At 42.1% G+C, this 23439-nt stretch overlaps 1 protein-coding gene and 1 long non-coding RNA gene across 3 annotated transcripts in view; one reads left to right on the top strand and one right to left on the bottom strand.

Moving 5' to 3' along the window:
* Nucleotides 1-16436, top strand: part of LOC140704551 (uncharacterized) — a 52456-nt gene extending 36020 nt beyond the window's left edge. Inside the window, exons 2-4 of the long non-coding RNA XR_012083801.2 lie at nucleotides 12313-12363; nucleotides 12833-13019; nucleotides 15968-16436. This is a non-coding gene — a long non-coding RNA (uncharacterized LOC140704551). The remainder of the gene's footprint in view (nucleotides 1-12312; nucleotides 12364-12832; nucleotides 13020-15967) is intronic.
* CYGB (cytoglobin) overlaps nucleotides 1-19977 on the bottom strand; it is a 132169-nt gene extending 112192 nt beyond the window's left edge. For both annotated transcript variants that reach the window (XM_020806489.3, XM_020806490.3), the window contains exons 1-2: nucleotides 19851-19977; nucleotides 15525-15608 (exon numbers count right to left, since the gene is read on the bottom strand). In XM_020806489.3, coding sequence (XP_020662148.1) covers nucleotides 15525-15576 — 52 coding nt within the window. In that variant the 5' untranslated portion in view covers nucleotides 15577-15608; nucleotides 19851-19977. The remainder of the gene's footprint in view (nucleotides 1-15524; nucleotides 15609-19850) is intronic.
* Nucleotides 19978-23439: the final 3462 nt, after the last annotated feature.

The raw sequence follows: 23439 nt of genomic DNA, 5'->3' as shown, positions 1-23439 counted from the left end.
AAAGATGAGCAGCCAGTCAAGCAGATCATCCATTAAGAGAAGACTGATGGGATACAGAGCACTGACCCCTGTGCAAAATGGGTGCCTCACTCAGCCCCTCTTGTTCCTTTTATATATATAAGAGAACGTGGCAAGTGCCCTGAGTTAAAGGAAAATCGATATGCATCATTTAAACTGGAGGAACAGCAATTAAATGATGTCAAGATTTATTTCTACATTCCTTTGGATCTCTTGCCTCTTACAACCTATTCCATACTTCCCTTCAAAATATGGTCTCATCAGGTCTCCATCTCTTTAGTGGATGCACAGAACAGCTACTGTTTCAAGCATTAGAACAGTGCTTTCTGGCTGCATCGCAACCAACTGGTTAATGATGAGGTCAAAAGCCCTCAGCACAGTCCTAGAAAAGCTAGTGCCTACATTTATTTATATATATACACCACCCCATTAGTGCCAAAGCACTATTCTGGGTGGTTTGCAAACATTTTAAAACCAACTCCACAAAACCCCCCACTAAATTGCAAACAATTAAAAAAGCACAGCCTAAAAGCTTAAATAACCTGTGGCGCTGAATCAAATTCCAAACTAAAGCAGAACAGGAGGCGAGGCATTCAACAGGGTTGCTGTGAAAGGCCTCCATGAAAAGTAGTGTTTTAACTGCCTCCTAAATGAGTACAGGGATGGGGCCAGACGTGGCTCCTCTGGGATCTGATTCCTTAACCTCAGTGTCACCACCGAGAAGGCCCTGCCTCTAGCAGACAGACGACTTTCAGGTCTCTCTTGGGATGGCTACACAGAGGAGCCTGGCCTCAGAAGATCTGGTGGCTCAGGCAGATGACACTGGGGAAAGCTGCTCCAACAGATAATGTCTTCTGCCACATTCTTCATGTGAGCAAGAAGAAGCAGAAGCCAAGACAGCATTATGCACATATGGGGACCAAGCACGATTATAAGTGGCTCCTGTGGAATTCTGTGGGACGAAGGTGACAAGCAGCACTTTGAGGACTGAGGCTATAACTATACTGGCAAACAAAATTGCTCAAATTCTATGTTGCTGCGATTTAATTATCAGGCTAAATTACGGTTGGATTCACAGTCAATGCTTACACAGGGAGCTGTGGATTGATTCAAGAGTTCAGCATGCACACTCGATGCGATGCAATTTGCATTTTAGTCCAGAGCCCCTCTTCTTTCCTGTCTTCCTCTGGCCTTTCTCTGCTGATCTTTTTGTGATTCATTGTCAAGCTGCTTGGTTTTGAAAAGGTCGCACAGTGTATCAGAAAAGGTGGCAACATTCCAAGGTTCATTCAAAAAGTTTTGGATTCCCCCACCCCCCACAAAAAGGTTCTAAAGATCTCATGGGATCTCATTTATTTTGGGCAAGTCACTCAAGGCTGTGGAATTGGAACACAAATCTTTATGCAAATTGCCACAACTGGGATGATTGTACTAGCAACTGCAATTTTTGAATTTTTAGATTTTTTTTTTACACCCCCATGGTCCTCAACAGCTTCCCCATGGGAGCTTCAGGGGAGGAAGGATTGGATTTTTTTTTTAATTTCTAAAAATTCTCCATGGTTAATGATGTTAGCAGTCCTACACAGCTTAGTTCCAAAAACAAGGAGTTCTGCCACTAAGTCGCATGAGGCCTAATGGCAATGGCCCTATAGGGGAAGACAGCATGCAGCCAGTAGAAAAAGAGATACAGAGCAGACCGTCAGAGCTTCTTGCAAACTGAAGTTCTCTTTTGCTTTACTAGCCATCATTTTGCCAATTAGAAAACATTAATCAAATATTGAAAGCATTAATTTATTTAAACTGTGCATGTGTGTATGCACATGTGCGTGTGTTTGACAGATGTATATAACGCACAAAACTTCAAGAAAGCTACATAACTGTTATTATGAAAAAAGAATAGAGATACAGAACTGAACTAGTAAACCTGGCACAGAAGTAGAAGAGGTGAAAGACATCAATTGGTGAAAGGCATCTGTCACATCATATACATTTCCTCACGTATGCATTTCACATTTAGCAAAAAAATGGGCCCAGTTTTCAAGTCATAGCCCAGGGATGTTTTACTGCAAAACCTGCACTTCAGAAGTAAAAAATTGCTATTTGCAGGACGTACTGTATATAGTATTACCACTGGCATCAAGTTTGATCCATAGGTGGTCAATTGAATTTATTTGCCTGGTCAATTGACATGAACACGAACCCAGTGGAGGTCTCCAGTTCATTTTTGGTGTTGATAATCCCTAATCATTTCCTCTAAATTGAGATACAGTAGTTTCTGGCTCCTGGGTTATTTTGCCTCCTGAGAGCCCTAAAGGGAAGGTGCTTGGAGTCTTCCATTACTTTCGGCATCATGAATGGGAGGCACCTCTGTGTTCTGAAAAATGAAGATTTGTTTGTCCAGGACATCCAAAGTCACTAAAATCTGAAGGTGAATCTTTGGCTGGGAAGCCAAAGGTTGGGAGTTCTGTTCTCTATTGTGTCTCCTTGACAGGGGCTGGACTAGATGATCCATAGAGCCCCTTCCAGCTCTGCAGTTCTAAGATTATTATTATCTACTAATAAATCCCAGAAAAATAAACGGCAACACATTCTTAGCTGCATTTACTTTTCATTTTTTCTTTTATTTCTTTCCCTCTCTTTTATCTTTCTTTCACCCCTTTCTCCTCATCCATTTTCTCGGGACAGGTTTGTGGCTATGCACTGATGGGGTGGATAGAAGGCAGTACCAACTGTCCGGGTTGCCAACATCGTTAGTTGTTGGTTTTCCAGCTCCGAACGTCCTCCAATACAGAAGATGCTTGTTAAATACATTACCTTTTAAATCTCAAGTGTATCTACGCAGCTTGCCCAACTCAGGCGGGAATCTGACAGGAAAGAAGACATTTGTTTGTAGAAAAAAGCATTTTAAAGCAAAGCAGGTGATGGATTGAATAGGTGCACCATAGGGCTTTCTCCTGTGGCGTGTGGAATGTAATAATAAAACACCTGCTTTTGCTCTTCTGCGGAGATAAAACACCTATTTTTAGGCTGTAATTAATCTCTAATTCAGAATCAGATACCTTCGCTACCCAGCAATAATTCATTCAGTGACTCTGCTTATCTGTTGGTATTCTAATTTTTTTTTTAATATTCATGCTTAAAGCCAGAAAAACACAGTCTCTCCTTCCATTTATCTTCACCACTGGCTGTTTCCAGATAAGACTTTTATAATATGATCCTCTTCCCTCTTTCATGAACTTTCATCCAAAGGAAGATGTCTGGACAACACCATCTTCAGTTTATAACCCTCCCTTGGTTTCCCACTGCTGCTCCTGGGGTCCCCCCTTTCCTTTCCACAAACAGTTTGCTAAGGAAGAAAAAGAACAGGAACACAGTATGTTTTCATTGGGTATTTCCAGATAGCTCCTGATGCTACCAATATCTTGCCTTCTGTGTATTTTGCCCCTATAAACAAACAATATTTAGCAGTAGCACAAAGTTTGCACCGCCAACAGTCATTTTAGCATGAAGAAGGCAAATAACCTTAGGATGGAAATTAGTAGATGTACAGAAGTTAGCTGGCTGGATAGCTCAATTGTTTAGGTATCTGGTTGCGGAGCCAGAGGTTGGGAGTTTGATTCCCCACTGAGCCTCCTGTGGGTAAAACCAGCCTGCGTGGCTTTGGGCCAGCTGCACAGTCCCAGGGCACCCCCAAGAAGAAGGGAATGGTAAACCACTTCTGAGTATTCTTTACTTGGAAAGCTCTGAAAAAAAAAAGGGTCACCCTAAATTAGAATTTACTTGATGGCACATAATTATATTAGAAAAATTATAACTCCACATACACTTTATCACTTCTCATGGAATTTATACCTTTTAGGCCAAGGCATATGAATTAGCCTGGGAGAAAATAACATGCTTTGTGTTTTTTTTTCCCTCCAAAAGTGATGATGAAAGTGGCTATCTTTTGCACCCTGATTCCACGATAAACTTAGGGAAACAGGTTTTGTAGGATTTTGTGTCCCCCCCTTCCCCCTCCCAAAAAACTTGCAAAAAGGGTTTTACTGGAGACATAGAGCACAATCTATGACATTGTGATCTTCAGCTCTGTTCCAGAGCCATCTGAGGTTCTGCAGGAGCTTACAAGGCGGAACAGAGAATGGGAAAGGATGCAAATCGTTGACATTGTCCATTGCCAAGAGTGCTAGACTCACAAGCTGCAGGACAGAAAGTCCTGTTTAGAGATTGTTCAGACAGGAGTGGAACTCAGCCACCTAAACCCACTTCTTGATAATTTTGGCTCTAGTCCTGGGCTGCAAACAGGATGAGATATAAAGGGTCAGATGAAACCTCCTTTCTTGATCCCACTAAAAAGAACTTATTGGCAGCTGGAGAAAAACTGTACCGCTAGGGCATGCCTGCCTTGTCTGTACCACTGTCACAAAGATCCATAAACACTGCAAAAGCCTTCAACACTCTTGAGAAGAGCATTAGATATGACAAAAGCTTCAGACTAGGAGCTGCATCCAGCACAGCTGTCCAACCTGCCACAGGGGCATAGTACAAAGTGCCACCTGCACCAACTTGTCTGCCATTTGCAAACCCCTTCAAATGGTTGCTGTGCTTTAAAGCAGTGGTCCCCAACATTGGGCCTCCAGATGTTCTTGGACTACAACTCCCAGAAGCCTACACCACCACCTCTTCTGGCCAGGATTTCTGGGAGTTGAAGTCCAAGAACATCTGGAGGCCCAAGGTTGAGGACCACTGCTTTAAAGTATTATAAAGAGAACAAAATTTATAGCTTTTTTGTTGTTACAGTGGGATCTTGACTTGAGAACTCAATCCGTATTGGAAGGCGGTTCTCAAGTCAAAAAGTTCTCAGGTCAAATCTGCATTTCCCATTGGAATGCATTGAAAACCATTTGATCCGTATCTGCTCTTTTCCGTCCACAGAAACTAATGGGAAGCTGCTATTCCACCTTCGACCACTAGAGGGGGATATTTTGTTTCTTTTTTTCTTAGGTCAAGAAAGGTTCAGGGAAGGCAGGGAAAAGACAGTCCAGGCAGTAAAGTACCAGGCAGTCCGAAGATTGTCTCCCAATCCACTCTCTAAACGCTGGGAGGAGTGAGGAAGCAGACAGGCACCCCTTTCACTGGCCAACAGTTAACTGAAAGTTCCAATTTTGCACTTTCCCTGCCTCCCACATGGTTTTTTTTCAGTTCTTAACTCAAATCTAAGTATGTAAGTCAAGTCAATATTTTCCTATGAGAGTGGTTCTTAAGTCAAAATGTTCTTAACTCAAGCCGTTCTTAAGTCAAGACCCCACTGTATATTTGTAGCCAATGGGAAGCATGAATTTATAGACTTCTGAATATCCTCTGAGGTTCAGGAGGGCTCTAGTCAGAGTAGATTGGCTCCAAACTGAGAAAAGTGGAGTGTTTTCTGAAGGACTGAATAGGGATCTGAATTGAATTTTGAGGTTGGAGCACATCACTAGCAGAAATGAGTTAAAGGAACTCAACAACACCATCTCGGCTCTTGCACATCCATTCTAGGTGGTCAGGCCCCTCTCTGAAATAATTATTCTTGGAAAACCCGCCTAGTCCATCCCAGAGCAATCTTTTTAAACCAGCATCTTCTGGACACTATAAAAACGAACTAACGAAATAGGTCAGCCAGGTTTGGAAGCAAGTAAGATATACATTTGCTAAAGTCGTATTAAGTTACACCAGTGATTTCCAGTGTCCATATTCCAGGTCCACATAACCTGGATTACCAATTTACCTCTTCTTTCAAATAAAAAAAGAGAGAGATTATTTAGTTGAGGGCAGTTGTAGAATGTGAACAGAAGAGCAAGAGAGAGTAAGAAATAAGCAGATTTAGCTAGCCTGATACCTTCAAAAGAGCAAACCCCACTTTGGAAGAGAGCCCAGGAAACAAAATCACCCTTCCTTGTTACAGATATTGTTTGAGTGACACCTGGAAAGCAAAACCAAGCCTGCCCTCTCTTTTTGTGTTGTCTACAATATACTGCTAATTATTGCTCATTCAGAGTACCCTAAGAGGAGTTTTGAGTTCCTAGCTAGACTAATTTTGGGCAGATGAAAATTAAATATTCTTCTTGCAATAATGAAATGGCTGTTTACTCTAGGTTAGCTTTTCCACAGCTCTGCTACTTTGCAGTTTTAAAACTTGAAACACATTGGCTGGTCCGTGTCACATAATGACTACCACTTTCCTAGTCTTGAACTTTTTAGGTTTTGCACAAACCAGGGAATCTTTTTTAGTATCTCAACGCCAGCTCTACAATTATGCAAATGAGGCAGATTTTGTGTGTTATGTACACCCAATGTTAGTTACTCTGTTATTACTATATTTTTCGCTCCATAAGATGCACCTCTCCATAAGACACACCTCATTTTTAGGGGAGGAAAACAGGAAAAAATATTCTGGCAATTTTGGCCTGCTGGGCCCGCAGGGGTGGAGGTGGGGGGAGCCTTGGAAGGGTCCGAGAGTTCCTTCCAGAACCCTTCGGAGGCTCCCTCCACCACCACTACCCCGGGGCCAGCAGAGGTGAAATTGCCAGCTTCCAGGACCCTTCAGAGGCTTTCCAAGCCTCAGAAAGATCCTGGAAGGTCACGATTTTGCCCCCACTGGCCCCGCAAGGGGTGGGGGAGCCTCTGAAGGGTCCTGAAAGGCACTCTCGGACTCTTTGAAGTCTCCCCTCCCCCTCCCCCCGTGAGGCCAGCAGGGGTGAAATTGCCAGCTTCCAGGACCCTTCTGAGGCATTCCAAGCCTCAGAAAGGTCCCGGAAGGTTGCGATTTCGCCCCCGCAGGCCCCGTGGGGGGGTAGCCTCCAAAGGGTCCTGGAAGGCACTCTTGGACCCTTCCTAGGCTCCCCTCACAATCCCCCCCACTGGGCCCTGGGGAGCGCTGCTTTGCAGTATTCGCTCCGTAAGATGCAGACACTTCCCACCCATGTTTTTTTTTTGGGGGGGAGTGCATCTTATAGAGAGAAAAATACTGTACGGTATACGAGTAGACATGGTCTAGAGGGGCGGGGTAAAAATCAAATAAATAAATAAATAAATAAATAAATAAATAAATAAATAAATAAATAAATAAATAAATAAATAAATAAATAAATAAAATGTTACAGGGAGCACCTGTGGGATTTTCTGTCCTCAATGGGTTTCTGTTAATCTTGACCTGGATGTGAACAGGTGCAATTTGCTGTTGTATCTCACATAGCAAAATATCTTGGCCAGTTGGCCTAGTTACGTTTAATTCTATTTGATGTCTGCGTAAGTCCTGCAAGTCTGAGCTACACGTTATGGGTGGCCTAGAAATAACATGAAGTATACAATTTTAAACTTCTTAAATTCCTTCATGAAGGAATTCTAGGAATATGTAAATGTATAAGACACCTGCTTGGTAATTTCATTTAAGCCCAGCAAAGAAAGTACAGATTGACGTTATTTTTGATAATTGTTTTTTATGTTACAATATTTTGTTCTTCTCAGTAATAAAACAGTGGCTGAAATCCTGTTGAACAACTTTATGCCATGTAAGGCTGATGATGTCATTAGCTGTAACAATTATTCAGAAATGAACAGTGTCTGAACTGAATTGTCCCATGGTTATCATGGGATCCTTTTCTTCATGTGGAAGCCATTGCGGGATATGAGATAGGGAAAGAAGTCTTTAATTTTCAAAACTTAACCACTCCAGAAGTCCCTCACAACTGCAGTCCCCAATAAATTGCGCAAAATGAAAGGAATCCCACAAGAGCCTTCGGATCTTCAGTGTGGGTGGGAGAGGAATTTTTTATTTCCAAAAAATTACCACAGACCATCAGCCTTACATGGCATAAGTCATAGAAGAGGATTTCAGTATTGCCTTTAATAATAGTTTTGTCTATAGGTATCACAATCATACTCCACTTATGCAAAAAGCTGCTTCTATTATTTCCTTACATGTTGGTTTAATCCCAGAGGAAACCTTCATTGTGCAATTGCTAGGCCTCCTATATGTAATTTTATACCTCGTCAGTGTTTTTCCCTCCTTAGCACCAGAAATATTGATTATGGAAGGAAAGACAGACTTGCATAATGCTATTTGATTGATAATACCAGCACTAACAGCCTGCTGACTCTAGAACTTGGACAGGGCCTGTATATCTTCAGGTCACCATCCTCAGCACATGATTGTCCTGATTTTTAGGGAAACCCACTGAAGATTCATGACCCAGAACTGTAGGTCTCCCTGACACAATTGAAGACAGACTGCATGGCAGAGAGAAACAGATCTTGCAGACAAGTAACACTGCTGAACGTGTTTTGTCTGAGTATCTCACTTCTGAGGAGTAGTGGAAACAATAAGCAGTGGAAACTTATATTAGGGGAATAAAACTCTTACAGTATGTAAAGATGTTTAACAAAGGAAATACAATGTATCTCTAACCATAATCTACCTGAAGGTTGAAGCCAGAGCTTGGCTGGCTATTTTTAACTTTTGGCTAAAACTAACCTTTCAACCAATTGGACCGACTTCACTGGCATTACAGGATAACCATCAGTCCCCTTGGAAGAGAGCAATAAACCATAAAATCAATAGATACGGCTATTCAGTAGAAAGTATCCAACAAATGGGATACGTTAAGGCCAAGAGTAATCTTAGGCAGCGTATTATTGAGACAGAAAGGCAGCAGGACCTTGGTATTATCAGAAATAGGTTTATACTTGACAACACACTGCTCCCACCCAAACCAGCTAAATATCTCTACTTACCCTTAACACCTAAACAACGCAAAGCTCTTACTCTGGCCCGCAGCGAAAATGGCCGCACTATGGAGGATCTTCGCTGGACGGTGAGTTGGAAGCCCATAGGAACACATTAATTGGGCTTTAATGCGTTTCTATGGGTTTTTAATATCGCATGACACCGTTTTCGTTCGACAGTGATTTTCGCTGAACGAATTAACGTCGTCATGCGAGGCACCACTGTATATGTATATAGATGTTTTTAGTGTTTTCAGATTGATTTTATGTTTCCTAATTTAAATAATGTTCCTTACTTTTGCTGGTCAATGACCATAATAAAACATTATTATAACCATAATCATCCAAGAAAAATCATATGATTGATGAGAATGGATGGTTATTGATTTCTTTATATGTTTCCTCCTTTAGAAAGTTTTTTCCTCTCTAGATCAGGGGTCTCCAAACTACAGCCCATGGGCCACATCCAGCCTGCCTTGCCTTTTTATCCAGCTAGCTCTGGTATGCTGAGGGTCCACGAGTCGTGGACCGACTGCGTAGAATGGGTGGTAGCGACTCTGGGACCTTTCCCACCCTCCCCCTGCCTCCCTGCCTTCCTTAACAGCGCCTGGCAATAGGACTGGTCTCCCACTTGTCCCCTGCCCTAAGACGCACATATGCAAACTATGCTCTTACCTCTTCCTATGCCATGTCTTGCTCTAGTTCTTGCTCTCTCTCCATCCAATGGAGCTAAGAGGTCTTCTCTCTCCTTAACTACCCAGACACCCATTCTCTTCAATCACCTACCCACCTGAGTGAATTTTCTCTCACACATACCCTGCCCGATGCCTTTTCTTTTACCCTCCTTTCTCTACCCCCTCATTTCCATTAGTCTTCCCCTCTTTCTACTCCAGTATTTGCCCAGTCTTTCACTCTGCTCCCTCCCTTTCTCTCTCTTTTGAAGCATTCAAAAATACTGCAGAAGGAAGTAGTAGCCCCACTTTGCTTAATATTTTCTCCGTTGTGCTTCTGCTACAGTGGGGCTGCCTAAAGGCCCTATGACAAAAAGAAAATGCTTCTCATGGCTACAGCTTCCCCTCCACTGCTGAGAGAAGTCTTCCACCTAGGATCATTCTTGGAGAAAGAGGGGCAAGGCTTAAAAATATAATGTCAAATACTAACTAGGTTCTATTCTGCAGGCACACCATAAAAATCCTGTTAAGAAGAGTCAGAGAACAACATTTAGATAAAAAACAAACCAAGGCCTACTCAGCAACTCAGGTAAACTAATTGAAAGAAACCCCAAACCAAGGGCAAGGGAAAAAATCAGGATCTTACTGTTCTGGCAAGTAGGTTTAATTCCAAGTCGTAAACACAGTTTGAGGCAAACTCAGGGGAGATGTTTCCAGCAGCCTTAGTATACTAGGATTGTAGCTTATGTTGTTCAGATGTTGAGATCACCATCCAGAGCAAAACTGTAGGGTTGTCAGCAGGTAAAGAAAGGACTCTGGGGGATGAATGTCCCCACGAGGCAACCCCTTTTTCTGAAGAAATCCCGAAAGAAGTCATATTTTGAAGCTGTCCTTTGTTTGGCAGCCTGGAGCCAAAAACAACTATAAAATGCTAATAGATGCTAATAGCACTTGAAGTCCCAGAAAGCCAGTAATGACCAATTATTCAGTTGTCATTGAAAGTCTATACCTCACCTTGGGGTAATTATCTTTTGCATGCAGTGGTGTTGTGGATTTCAGAGGCTACACAAAATCCCTTCTGTGTCCATTACTTAGGAGGATTTCTTCTCCTTAGTTTAATACTCACATGTAGACTCTCCTTTTTACCATTTAATCTTAATCCAATGGGGGGAAAAATAAGAAAAGCATACCTTTCATAGTCTTGATGCTAGGTTCAATTGTGTGATAAGCAACATTTCTTCTAATTTTCAGCCCTGCTGGGCAGGGCACTGCCTCTTGTGTGCACAACTCCCCCCTCCCCCACATGCGCAACTCTGCCCCTCCCCCAGGGTTCCATTGTGAATAGAACCAAAGAGGCTGGAACCTATCACTGTGGGTGTGCAGAAGAGGAGGAGCCCTGCACGGAGGGGGCGGAGTCACGTGTGCTTGCGCAGCCATGCACCTTAGAAGGAACCTTGGTCATAAGGGTCTATTCAAGCATCTCAGCATTGTGTTCTCAGCATTGCCTTTGAGACTGGATTTTTGCTGGGATCTGGAGAACTGCTTGATAGCTCAGTGGTTTAGGTCTCTGGAGTGAGAGGTTGGGAGTTTGATTCCCCACTGTGTCTCCTTAACAGGGGCTGAACTCGATAATCCATAGGGCCTCGTGGGGACATTCATCCCCCAGAGTCCTTTCTTTACCTGCTGACAACCCTACAGTTTTGCTCTGGATGGTGATCTCAACATCTGAACAACATAAGCTACAATCCTAGTACACTAAGGCTGCTGGAAACATCTCCCCTGAGTTTGCCTCAAACTGTGTTTACGACTTGGAATTAAACCTACTTGCCAGAACAGTAAGATCCTGATTTTTCCCTTGCCCTTGGTTTGGGGTTTCTTTCAATTAGTTTACCTGAGTTGCTGAGTAGGCCTTGGTTTGTTTTTTATCTAAATGTTGTTCTCTGACTCTTCTTAATGAGATTTTTATGGTGTGCCTGCAGAATAGAACCTAGTTAGTATTTGACATTATATTTTTAAGCCTTGCCCCTCTTTCTCCAAGAATGATCCTAGGTGGAAGACTTCTCTCAGCAGTGGAGGGGAAGCTGTAGCCATGAGAAGCATTTTCTTTTTGTCATAGGGCCTTTAGGCAGCCCCACTGTAGCAGAAGCACAACGGAGAAAATATTAAGCAAAGTGGGGCTACTACTTCCTTCTGCAGTACTTTTGAATGCTTCAAAAGAGAGAGAAAGGGAGGGAGCAGAGTGAAAGACTGGGCAAATACTGGAGTAGAAAGAGGGGAAGACTAATGGAAATGAGGGGGCAGAGAAAGGAGGGTAAAAGAAAAGGCATCGGGCAGGGTATGTGTGAGAGAAAGTTCCTACCACTTGTCCAAAGTAAGTAAATATTACACGTTACACTACTGAAAGAATAAAGTTATCCCTAGTGCACTTAATCATAACGTTTTTTAAAAGTGTACTTAAAGCACTCTCTGGCAATTTACAATTTAATTGTGCAGGCTACACATTGCTCAGTTAGCGGGTATTCAATTTACTGACCTCAGAAGGATGAAAAGCTGAGTGAACATGAAGCCAGCTGCGTGGGATTGAACCTGGTTATGAGCAGAGTTGTGGCTGCAGTACTGCAGTTTAACCACTGCACCACAAGGCTTAGTTTGTATTATCTTTGTTGTAAAAAGGAACTGTTATAATTTGGAACCAGTTATTTCCAAGATCTGTTTGAGTGGAATGTGGATTATGCTAAAGTTCCCATTTGTTACGGGACCAAGAGGAGGGAGCCATCCAGTCCTCAGCCTGCATAAAGGTTCAAGCTGCTGCCTTGATAGATGTATCCATGTGAACACTCTCCCTATGCTTTCCATCTTTCAGCGAAACAACAGAGGAAAACAGGCAAGAGGATGGGTCATACTCCACCACAAGGTAACATAATGTGTTTCCTTAAATCTCATTCATTTCAGTGAACTTCCCACAGCAGATGTTCTTGCTGGATTGAATGTTGAGTCAAATGTTATCGTAATGCCACCATTGCTATCTAACCCCATCAACACAGTCAGTGGGGAACATCCTATAGTCCAAAGCAGGGGAGCAGCCTCACCATGAAGGGTTGGAGTGAAACACCCATACCCCAGCTGCTGATATTTTTAAGAGATAAGGTTGCAACTCTGTGCCCTCTTCTATGGGAGCATTTCACAGTTTTAAGCTCAATGGGGTTTAATTTATGAGCAGACGTTCTTGCTAATTGTATAAAACTGGAGTCATTTACAAAATAAAGCTGTAACATGGAGAAGTTCAGGAGGAAACAACAGAAAACTGCAAAGGACCTGTTTTATAGAAAGGAGCATATGTTGCAATAACTGTAAACTATGCTATGTTTTTGTGTTTTATGTAGGGAAACCAGAACTTGAGCACTAGTTCCCAGAAGAGCTACTGTAATATGATCTGTAAGGAGTGGAACAGAAATAATAAATGCTTCACTGCACAGTGACATCAACTGGTGAAAGCTTCAGAGCCTCTTTCTAATGTCATGATGACGGAGAAACAAGGATGGGGATAACAGGAAGAGAGGTGTCTGCAAGGTGAGTACTGGATATCCAGAATTCTTTAAAAAGCACCATATTTCTCTTCTATTAAATCTTCAGGATGTTCAATATTGGCCTTAGATAAGCAAGCCCCATTTTATCAACCAAGAATGGAACAACATTTCATTAATTAACATTAACTTTTTGCTGATGGAAAAGAAAAGGGTAGAAGTGATAACTTTTCACATAATGTGTCCCTTTTGGAAAAACAAGTTTGGGGAAACTTTCTCAGAGTTGCTCTTCAGAGGCACACACTTCCCTCCTTCCCATTGCAAACGGGAGTAGTTTCACCAGGACTGTAGCCATAACAGGTTTGCAGAAGTAAGAAATACACATTTAAATGTATGGACTCCAAAGGAGCAATGCATTCATAAAGATTCAAGCAGATCAGGCCAGTGAATACTCAGCATATTTACTGGCTGAAATCCTTTTACTTAGCATAGTAAGAATGTGAAGAGATGGGCATTTAGCATTTAGCCTACTGTTTGGATCGCTGCAGAAACGGATTGGTTTGCTTATTTTGACAACGATCACACAGTGTATTTGCTGAAGTGAACCAAATTGCCTCTGAAGCATTCCTGCTTGCACCTTTCTGGCTCCTGTCAGGCGCTTTTACTTTTTTTGTGTTTTTGGAGGCATGCAAGATCATCCTGGTTTGGTCCATTTCTAGCATGTTTGATTGCTGGAAACACACCAAAAGCAACACACCATCCTCTAATTTGTCAATATTGTGAAGTAGCTTAATAAGACAGCCACTTCAGGCTATTGGCAAATTAATTACTCCCTCAGCTTTTGTTAGCTTTTTTAAAGGTATAGTCTAGAACTAGCCTGCAGCCGAACCTTTAAAAGAAAAGCATACGAGGAGGAAGCTTTATATTTGTCTTTTCAATATTAGTCTTATTTTTTTAAAAGTGGCGCAGCACATATTCACTGCCCTTATACACACTAATACACACTTTAAAAAACTCTGCTTCACTTCCTCGGTCCCTCCATGGAGCCAAGGAAGTGACTAATTTGCCAATAACCTGAAGTGGCTCTTTTATTAAACCACTTCACAATACTGGCAAATTGACAGTAGGCTATTGTGGACCAAATAGGGTTGCTTGAGTTCTGTATGCCATTTGGATGCAAGGATCACACTGAGTGGTGTACCAGGCCTCCTGCTGACCCTGTTTGGCCTGATCCAGCCCACTTGGTCTGAGGCACAATACTTTTTGCCGGTCAGTACAACACCAGCAAATTCCGGTTTGTTTTAAACCAGGAATGGTGGAAGGCAGCCATCACTACAGAGGTGGAGAAGACTGTGTAGACGAGCCCTAAATTGCACCAGAGTAGGTCCATTGATGTGGTGGCGCTGCGGGATGTGGTGGCGCTGCGGGATGTGGTGGCGCTGCGGGATGTGGTGGCGCTGCGGGATGTGGTGGCGCTGCGGGATGTGGTGCCACTGCAGGTTAAACCGCAGAAGCCTCTGTGCTTCAGGGTCAGAAGACCAGCAGTTGTGAGATCGAATCCACACGACGGAGTGAGCTCCCATCGCTTGTCCCAGCTCCTCGCCAACCTAGCAGTTCCAAAGCATGTAAATGCGAGTAGATAAATAGGTACCACCTCGGTGGGCAGGTAACAGCATTCCATGTCTAGTCGCATTGGCCACGTGACCACGGAAACTGTCTTCGGACAAAAGCTGGCTCTATGGCTTGGAGACAGGGATGATCATTGCGCCCTAGACTCGGACATGACTGAACTAAATGTCAAGGGGAACCTTTACCTTTACCTAGGCCCATTGAATCAGTGGAGATTTGGTGAGTCAACTCCTCCATAGATACCATTGATTGCATGGGCCTACTCTAGTGCAATCAACTAAGCCAAACAACGAGTTGAGCTACTGTAACATGCTCATCCTTTTCTTAGTTACTCCCCATTCATCTCAATTCCTCTGCTTTTTGTTCAGATAACAGAATTTACAGATTCAACAGCCTGTTATTGTTTGGCCTATTTGTTAGTGACCTCTGGCCAATAAATAATAATAAGCTTCTGTTTAATTCAAGAGATATAGTCTATCTTCTAGAGCACTGGTTCTTAACCTTGGGTTACTCAGGAGTTTTGGACTGCAACTCCCAGAAGCCTTCACCACCAACTGTGCTGGCTGGGGTTTCTGGGAGTTGCAGTTCAAAAACATCCGAGTAACAAAGGTTAAGAACCACTGTTCTAGAGCAGAGGTTCCCAGTCTTGAGTAACCCAGGTATTCTTGAACTGCAACTCCCAGAAACCCCAGCCAGAACAGCTGATGGTGAAGGCTTCTGGGAATGGGGGCAGTCCAAGAACCCTTGGCCTACCCAGGGTTGGGAACCACCCCTCTAGAGTGACCAGAAATCAGTGGCCAAATATTAGAGCTGAATTTTAAAAAAATCAGGGCATTATAGCAAGCATCTTACTTTTACAAAAATTAAGGACTGCCCTTTGTGTTATGTTTTTAAACTCAGACTACAATCAATGCATGCTTACCTGGCAGAAGTCTAATGTATTTGGTGGGGCTGACTACTAAGTAGGTAGGCATAGGATTGCACAGCTATGTATTTCTGTTAACACCTGCATCAAACAGAGAAAACAGTCATATTGAGTCACAAACCTTAACTTGGATGCTAAAGGAAATATGCAAGATAAACAACAACCTATGTAGGACTCTTACTATTACACACTCTTTCCTACAGAGAATTCCAGTTTGCTTCACAGGGAACAGGTTGTGACTTGGACAAAGCCTGTGTTTAAACAATAGAGCTTGGAAAAGTTACCTTTTTTGGACTCTGGTCATAGAAACTTGCAAGAAGCATGGCCATCAAAAAGTAACTTTTCCAAACTGTGGAAAACAGTAGCGTATGCGGAGACTTCTTCATTTATATCACCTACACAAAATCTTTATAACCTCCCCATTTTGCTTTGCATTTCAGGTTCATGAGATCAGGTCCCTGCTCTGGTGAAAAGCTCTGTTGATGGCAAAAATCTCAGTTTGCCTAAAGGAATGTTCAACCTCATGCTAATGACAGGAGCCATGCAGAAAAACAGTAACAAAGAAAGTAGCACACTGAGTTTTAATAATTTCCTGTTAACAAAGGCCACCTTTTTCCAGCAGGACCTTGGAAAGAGGAAATGAGGCCACTGGACCTTTAAGGTGCCAAAGAGACTCCTTGCAGTTTTTGAGAAGTACAAGGGCTGATAAGAGACAGCAGGCGCCTGCTGGAGGTCACCTCCATGATACAAATCAGGAATTGCATGAAAGCTGATGCTATCACAAAGCGGTGAGAAGTCGGAGCACCCGGAGGAGAAAATTTCCGTTGCCTGCATACGGGGAGCGGCGTGCTGTGTGGATTTAATTTTCTTGCAAAGATGTTAATACTAAATAAATAAACGTTAGTCGTAGGAGCCTAGTGACTTTAGAAGTGCATGCCTGTTGGGTTCCGATTGAATCAACAGGAAGTAAGAGATGCCTGATCAAACAGGGGATTGGAGAAACATGCACTGAATTTTCAACTGTTCCACAAGGACAGGTTCTGTGCCCTTGACGCAGTGAGATGGTTCAGCATTGATGCCAAATCATGGTTTAGTATGATGTGAATCAGCCTGGGGGGACTCTCAGGCATAATTCTCCCTCTACTCTCTTTCCTTTCTTTTCCTCATTCCTTTCCTGCTGAAGGCTGGACAGTATCATAGCCATTGCAAATGTGGATATTGCAGCTCTTAACAGTTATGTTTATGTTGCATCCAAACCATTCTTCAAAGTTCTTTAGCCACCCGTTTCTTCTCCTGCCCAGAACAAAAGTACTTGGAAGAATTCATACGGCATTTTTTCACTGCTTTCCATATCTCGCTGTGATGGCTGATTGCAACAGCTTATGTAACATCTGCAGTTTTCATACTGAAGCCCAGCTGGCCTCCTTTGCCTCTGGTTGGTACTGACATTGCTGCTGAGGTTTGGAGACAATTCTGTTCCTCCACAAACCTCCTGGATCAAATTCCTCCATGCAAAGCCCTTGGTTTTCCAAGGAGTGGGTTAATTAGCCCCTGCATAGTCCTCAGTGGGACTCAGACATGTGGTGGTACTACTCACAAATCTCGTTCCAGACTCATCTGCCATTTCCTCCCCTTGCATATGGTAGTTTCCTCCTGCCTTTCTCGGTGTGAGGCACAACACTGTCTGGAAGTTGGTACAACACCAGCAAATTGTGGTTTGGTTTAAACTGGGAATGGTGGAAGGCAGCAATCGCTACAGCGGTGGAGAAGAAAAATGGGTGGGAGAGATCTGAAGGACCTGAGTTGCACAGTGCTCAAAGTAAACTATGATGTGGATGTGAATTCTCTCGGTCCTTGTTTTTGTCTACAAGGAGGGAACCTCAACTTCCCTCCTTGTCGACCAGCATTCTCACTGCTCAATGACATCATGCAAACGTATTAGTATAAATTATGTGGAGAAGTGCTGGTTGGGAATTCCAAACAGTGCTTTGGAAAATACAGATTTTTTTTTAAAGATATATATGAGCAATCCACTGCCATTTAACCTAATATGACATTTTCATCCTTTAGGTGACCTGTCCTTTTTAACAAATGGAAGCAATGCATATACATTTATTCGTATGTACAGTAGATTTATGCTTCATTTTCTGGAAGAAATCCCATACACATTTTAAAAACAGTTGCAAAACTGCTTTGGGGTTCAACAAAGTAGTGTGGGTGATGTCATAGGTGCTAGCCAAGTAGCATTCCATGTACTTCTCTGTTCAAACTGAAATATGTGACTTCCCGCCCCCCAGAACCTGCCTCAAGAGATAGATATTTCATTGTACAGAACTCAGTAAGAGCATGACTCTTAAAATGCTACATCAGTCTCCACTCTAGCAGGAAAACTGCTTTGCTAGAAAGGTTTCAGTAATTCAGAAAGGGCTTCCAGCATAAGCATTCAGATCCCAGGACATCAAGAAGTTAATGGAGCATCTTCCTAGTACAGAAGAAGCAAGATCAGCTTTTTCCTATGGATCATCAATATAACAGCCAATGATGTAAAGCAAGGGCATTGAAGAACAGCATTTTCTAAAGTTAAGAAAATAGGAACCATCCACTACCTGTTGTAACCTGTACTTCTCTCTTTGTATTTATCTATAACATTGACTAACTGAGTAACTCAGAACCAAACTAGGAAACTGTGTGTACAGAAGAGCTGTTTGGTCTACTCTGAGAAACAGAGCTATTGCTGCCAGTCTAGAAATTTTGGTTTGGAGAAAGCTGTCCCAGAATTAAAACCCAAGCCTATCTGATTTCCACTAGGCTGCTGCTTTTATCCCAAAGGGGATATGGTCCTAAGGGGAGAGAAAGCTGAATCTGTGTGCTGCATCCCGCCCACTTCCCTTTCCATCTAGTAAGTCCTTTTCCTTCATCCTTTTATACAGCGGTAAAGCTGATGTTGTTTCCATTTGATTTTAGCAGAACAGAAAAAAATCTCAGCTTCTGACCCAACTTTCTTGACTATATTATGTTTTCACAGAGAACAGTCTTCCTTTCCATGCCTGCCCATGCATATAACTAAAATGTGTGGCTACGGTTGCCTGCAGCATTATTCTAACCATTAGAATCTAACAGAAAAAGATGCTTCAGGAGAAAGTGGTTAGAAATAAAGACATAGCAGAAGGTAGGAGATCCTTAAGACTTCCTCTGTGTGATGTTTCTCCACTCAAAATCTTACCTCCCTTATTCTGTTCAGGATTCAAACTACTGTATCTGTCTTTGTGAACCTTCTTGGCAAAGGCACGCCTGCACTGACTAACCAAGATAAAGGAGGACATAAACTGGCAAAATTGTAAGGGTCAAATCATATATTAAGGAAGATGTGTATTTCCTGCTATTATGTTTTCCTTCTAGGCATACAATATCTTTAATGTACAATCAGACTTGCAAATGAAGCACATGTTTTCCTTATGATGACAAAACCAAACAAGTTCATGCTAGGATAATCAGATGCCTTATTTCACTTCACAAAACTCTTCTTCCAACAATATGCTCCCTGTCCTTTGGGTCAGAGTTACAATCTCAGAGTTTTCAAAGTTCTCAAGTTCAGAGTTCATGTTCTGCCAACATTTCTTCGTGAAAAACCTGCAGACCATTTTGCAAAATATAAAAATCCTCTTTGATTGGTATACAATTGTTTCGCATTTCAAGTTTATTTCAGTCCTAAAAGTGTAGGGGTTGGTGTTTGCTCGTTTGGGGTGGTTTTTTTTGGGGGGGTGGCAGGTTAGAATTCCGCAGTAGAAACAGAAAAATAGAGGACGACGTATCTCCGCCAAACCTTCCCAAGCTGTAGGGATGTGCACCACCACACAATCCAGTCTTTCAAACTCTGGATGTCATGTTGTTGGGTTTTTTCCCAGTGATTGCTTATAGCAAGGCTTGGAGGAAGTGTGACCCTCCTGATATTGCTGGACTGAACTCCCATTATCCCTTGCTTTTGACAGTGCTGGCTCCAGCTGATTGGTGTTGCAATCCAACGATATCTGAAGGGTTACACATTCCCACCCCCCTTGCCTTATCATTTAGCTCAGCTTTAACAGAACGGAATGGCAATGCAAAAAGTAAACACATCCTAAATTACTTCTAGGGAAGGCTCAAATTATTACTGACAGAGGCTCACAGTGATAAAGTTTCACAAACTCTGGTACAAACTAGGTTCTCTAGGGTGTGGTGTCAAGGGCTGATGTTGGTACAAGCTACTGATGCAATCTTAGATGCAGATAACCAATTGTGTTATTTAATAAAGCCAGCTACAAGAGATGGTTGATAAAAGCTTACCTTTTGTTTTCCAGAGGCTCTCACTTCTTCTTTTACTCAGGGCTTAGATTTCTTTTTCTTTAATGACTACCAAGTTCTTTTAATAAGATTTTCTTGTTCCTCCTGGAGCATGTAATTAAGTCCTTACAACACTGGCTCCATACTCTTAATGATGTTTTTTGGTCCGGAAATAATGTCTCTCTCATTAGGAAGGAGCAAAGCCACTACTCTGTCGGGGCCTTTTCCATTTCTGCAGCTCATTACAATCAGGGAGGTGGGGGGAGGAAAGGAGGACACAGAAGGTGCACCCAATTAGGGGTAGTTTGGGAGGAGAAAACAGCAGCTTAAAAGGCAATCACAGGCTTTGAAGAAAGTCTGCAGATAGCAAATAGAAATCTAAGCAGAGAAAGATGGACAGTGAAAACTTGTCTGTAGGCTGTCTGGAATGCCCTCTGGACAAGTAGCCTGGGGCACCCCTTTCTACACGATGCTTCCCAAGCTGGATGCATATGGTAGTTCTTCCCATTTCTATCTGCTGCACTGATATCACTTAAAAGACTGTGTCAATAAGGCTGACTGGCGGTAGCTTAAACATACTAGGCTCCTAACACCATGTGTATATGAAATAAAACTGTACAAGATCAATGTTGGTAATGTATACAAAAATTGGTTAATATTGACCACATACAGTATAATGAGGGTGCTCCAGTATAAAAGATATATTTTGATTTTGTTACTTTATTTTGGATATTTAAGTAGAATGTTGTTAAAAAGAGCAAGAATAAAAATACAGATAGCCAATAAATGGCTTAAATACATAATCCCGTCTATACAGATAACACAGAACCCAGGGAATTGTCAAAATGACAAAGCTAACAGAATACCTATGTATAAGAGAGGGCACTCAGTATTCTCAGAGTTTAACGAAACTTGACTTTTTAAAGTTAATGAAGAGAGTTAATTCATGCATTTTGTTCATAGAAATATTGAACATGGGAATCTAATATGTTAGTGTATATAAGAGTTTCTGCATTTTCTGACTGAATCATTATTCATAACTGTGTATTTACAAGGTGATGGGAAGGTCATTTCTTTCTTTTTGTATTCATGCATTTGAAATAATAATTACAAACAAAAGCAAATAAAGGTGTAAAACACCAACCATGGCTCCAGAATATTTGCTTGAAAAAAAAGCTTTGTACTGTACCTGAGCTTGAATTACACTCATTCAGTCTGTATCAGTCATTGTGATTAATGGAAAAGCCAAAGATACCAAGGTGGGAATGCCAGTCTTATCAGTTAATGAGTGTCTCCATCACCCTGCAAATATTCCTAGCGTGTCAGGCAGCCCCAACCAAACGGGTATGATCATCAGACAGTGCACCCTAAGTGCCAAAGCCTTTTGCCATTTTGCAGGTTTGTAAACTGGGAAGAAACAAACTAAGATGGCCTCTTAACATCATGAGGAACCTGATGAACAATTGTTACTGCAAACTAAAGTTGGCCCGCTAAATGAATGTGACTTGTTGAGTCAACCACCCTTGTGTAACCCCCCTTGATTCAATAAGCATATTCTAGTTGAGGCTCACAATTTGGGCTCAGTGTTACCAGTCATGAAATCATGGCCTAATTCTGATTGATCGTCTTAGTGAGAGTTGACCCATTGAATAAAATATGGAGTTGTGTTAATCTAAGTTAAACAATGGGTGTTATCTAGTGAAGACCAACTATAACATTATGGTCGCAATGCCATAAAAAGTAAAGAAAATACTTTCTTATACAGCGCATAAATAACGTATGAAATTCACAGCCACTTAAAATACTAGAGACCCTGTGTGGTGTATGGATAAAATAACTGGCTAGGACTGGGTTCAATTCCCTGCTCAGCTATGGAAACTCATGGGGTAGTGGGTAGCATCAGTAAAGTTATGCCTTAAATACATCATATAACTTGAGAACTCTGTTAGGATCATATACAGTAAGGCTGTTCCGACTTGAGGACATATAACATAAACTAATGTAACAAATCTGCTTCCAAGAATCCAGCTTGTCCCTGGCAGCAGACACCCAGAACAGTAGGTAGAGCCTAGGAGAACCCACAAGCCAGGTCAGACTCTGCTGCTGTGCCTCTGCCTGACACAAAAGTCTGGGTCCGGTTGCTTTCTGTATGTGCCCTGTTACACAGACATAACTCTAGTGAGGGAATGTGATACTGTACTATGTTTGTGTAGCAGGGGACATTATGTGCATTCATCAAATGTCGGAAACTATTGGCCTCAACCAAACAATGCCTATGATGTGAGTGATGGTCTGTGGCTTGGCCTGCTTTCTGTAACTGAAAAATAAGCTACTTCCTGCTTTTTAGTCACAGCACACTTCCAGTCTGGACTAGGTTGATTTCTGGGATTTCAGGTGTGGATTGTTTGGTAGAAGAGAACTTCTAAGTCATACAATAGCTGAATGTTGTGGATGGAAAGAGCATTTTATGTGAGGTAAAGATGACTTGTAGACCAAGAAAAAGGGGTTAGCATCCTCACCATTTCAGGGTGAGCTCCCCCTTCCATCTGTGAACTGTCAAAGATGTGAGTGCCATGTTTTTTAGTCCAGACAGTAACTCCCAGTCACTCTTCTCTCTTGCCAGGTTCTGCCTTGGAACCCAGATCACATGACATAAGTGTTAATGTCAAGAATGGCAGCCTTATACTCAGTAATAGTAAGTTAGAAGCAAAGTATATCCCCAAACTTGGGGAGAAAAGGCAACATTTTGCTAATTCACTTTCATGGAAAGCAATCCTCTGGGAAATCTGCCCGGTATTATTTTGACCACTTGCAGCCAGAGACTGAGCTAATAGTGGGTGGATTTGGTTTAAAGAAATATGTGTGAGCAAACATTTCTGGCCCACCCTGAGTTGTTACTGTCTGGACTAAGATTTGTGTACTTCCCTCTAGATGGGTGGGAATGGGAAATGGTGTAATTGTGTTATCTCCCCATACCTCCATCAGTTGGAGGTGAGTTACATGATCTAGAAAATATGATGCTCAACAGAGAGTATTAAAGGAATGCATGGGGGTGGTGATGAGCCACATCCTTTAGTCTTTGGGGGGGAAATTTGTAATTTGTGAAAATCTTTAATTAACCATGAAGACTGGGTGTGGATGGATAGAAATGGATGTTTTAAGCATATGTCTTACTTAATAAAGAGATTAGGTTTGAAAATATTCCCAGAGAAACAAGATTATCCCTGTTTATTTCTAGCATGAAAAATATAGCTGCATTTTCATGCTATGTTGCATTATCAAAGGAACATTCAATATGTTTTGAAGGCTTTCATGGCCAGGATACAATGGTTGTTGTGGGTTTTTCGGGCTGTTTGGCCGTGTTCTGGAGGTTTTTCTTCCTAACGTTTCGCCAGTCTCTGTGGCTGGCATCTTCAGAGGACAGGAGCTAGAACTCTGTATTCTGGTGTAGTGTGTGGGATGTTGCGTATTTGTAGCTGTGGGATCAGGTTTTTGTTCTTTACAGGAAATTGGGTGCAATCGTTGGGTTAGAGTACACAGAGAAGCCATTGAAATCTACAAACACCAGCACAGCTTCAACAAAAAAGAAGAA

This window comes from Pogona vitticeps, chromosome 2 (genome assembly GCF_051106095.1).
Source record: "Pogona vitticeps strain Pit_001003342236 chromosome 2, PviZW2.1, whole genome shotgun sequence".
NCBI lineage: Eukaryota > Metazoa > Chordata > Lepidosauria > Squamata > Agamidae > Pogona > Pogona vitticeps.
Note: the sequence above shows the minus strand (reverse complement) of the source record. Positions and strands in the feature narration are given on the sequence as shown.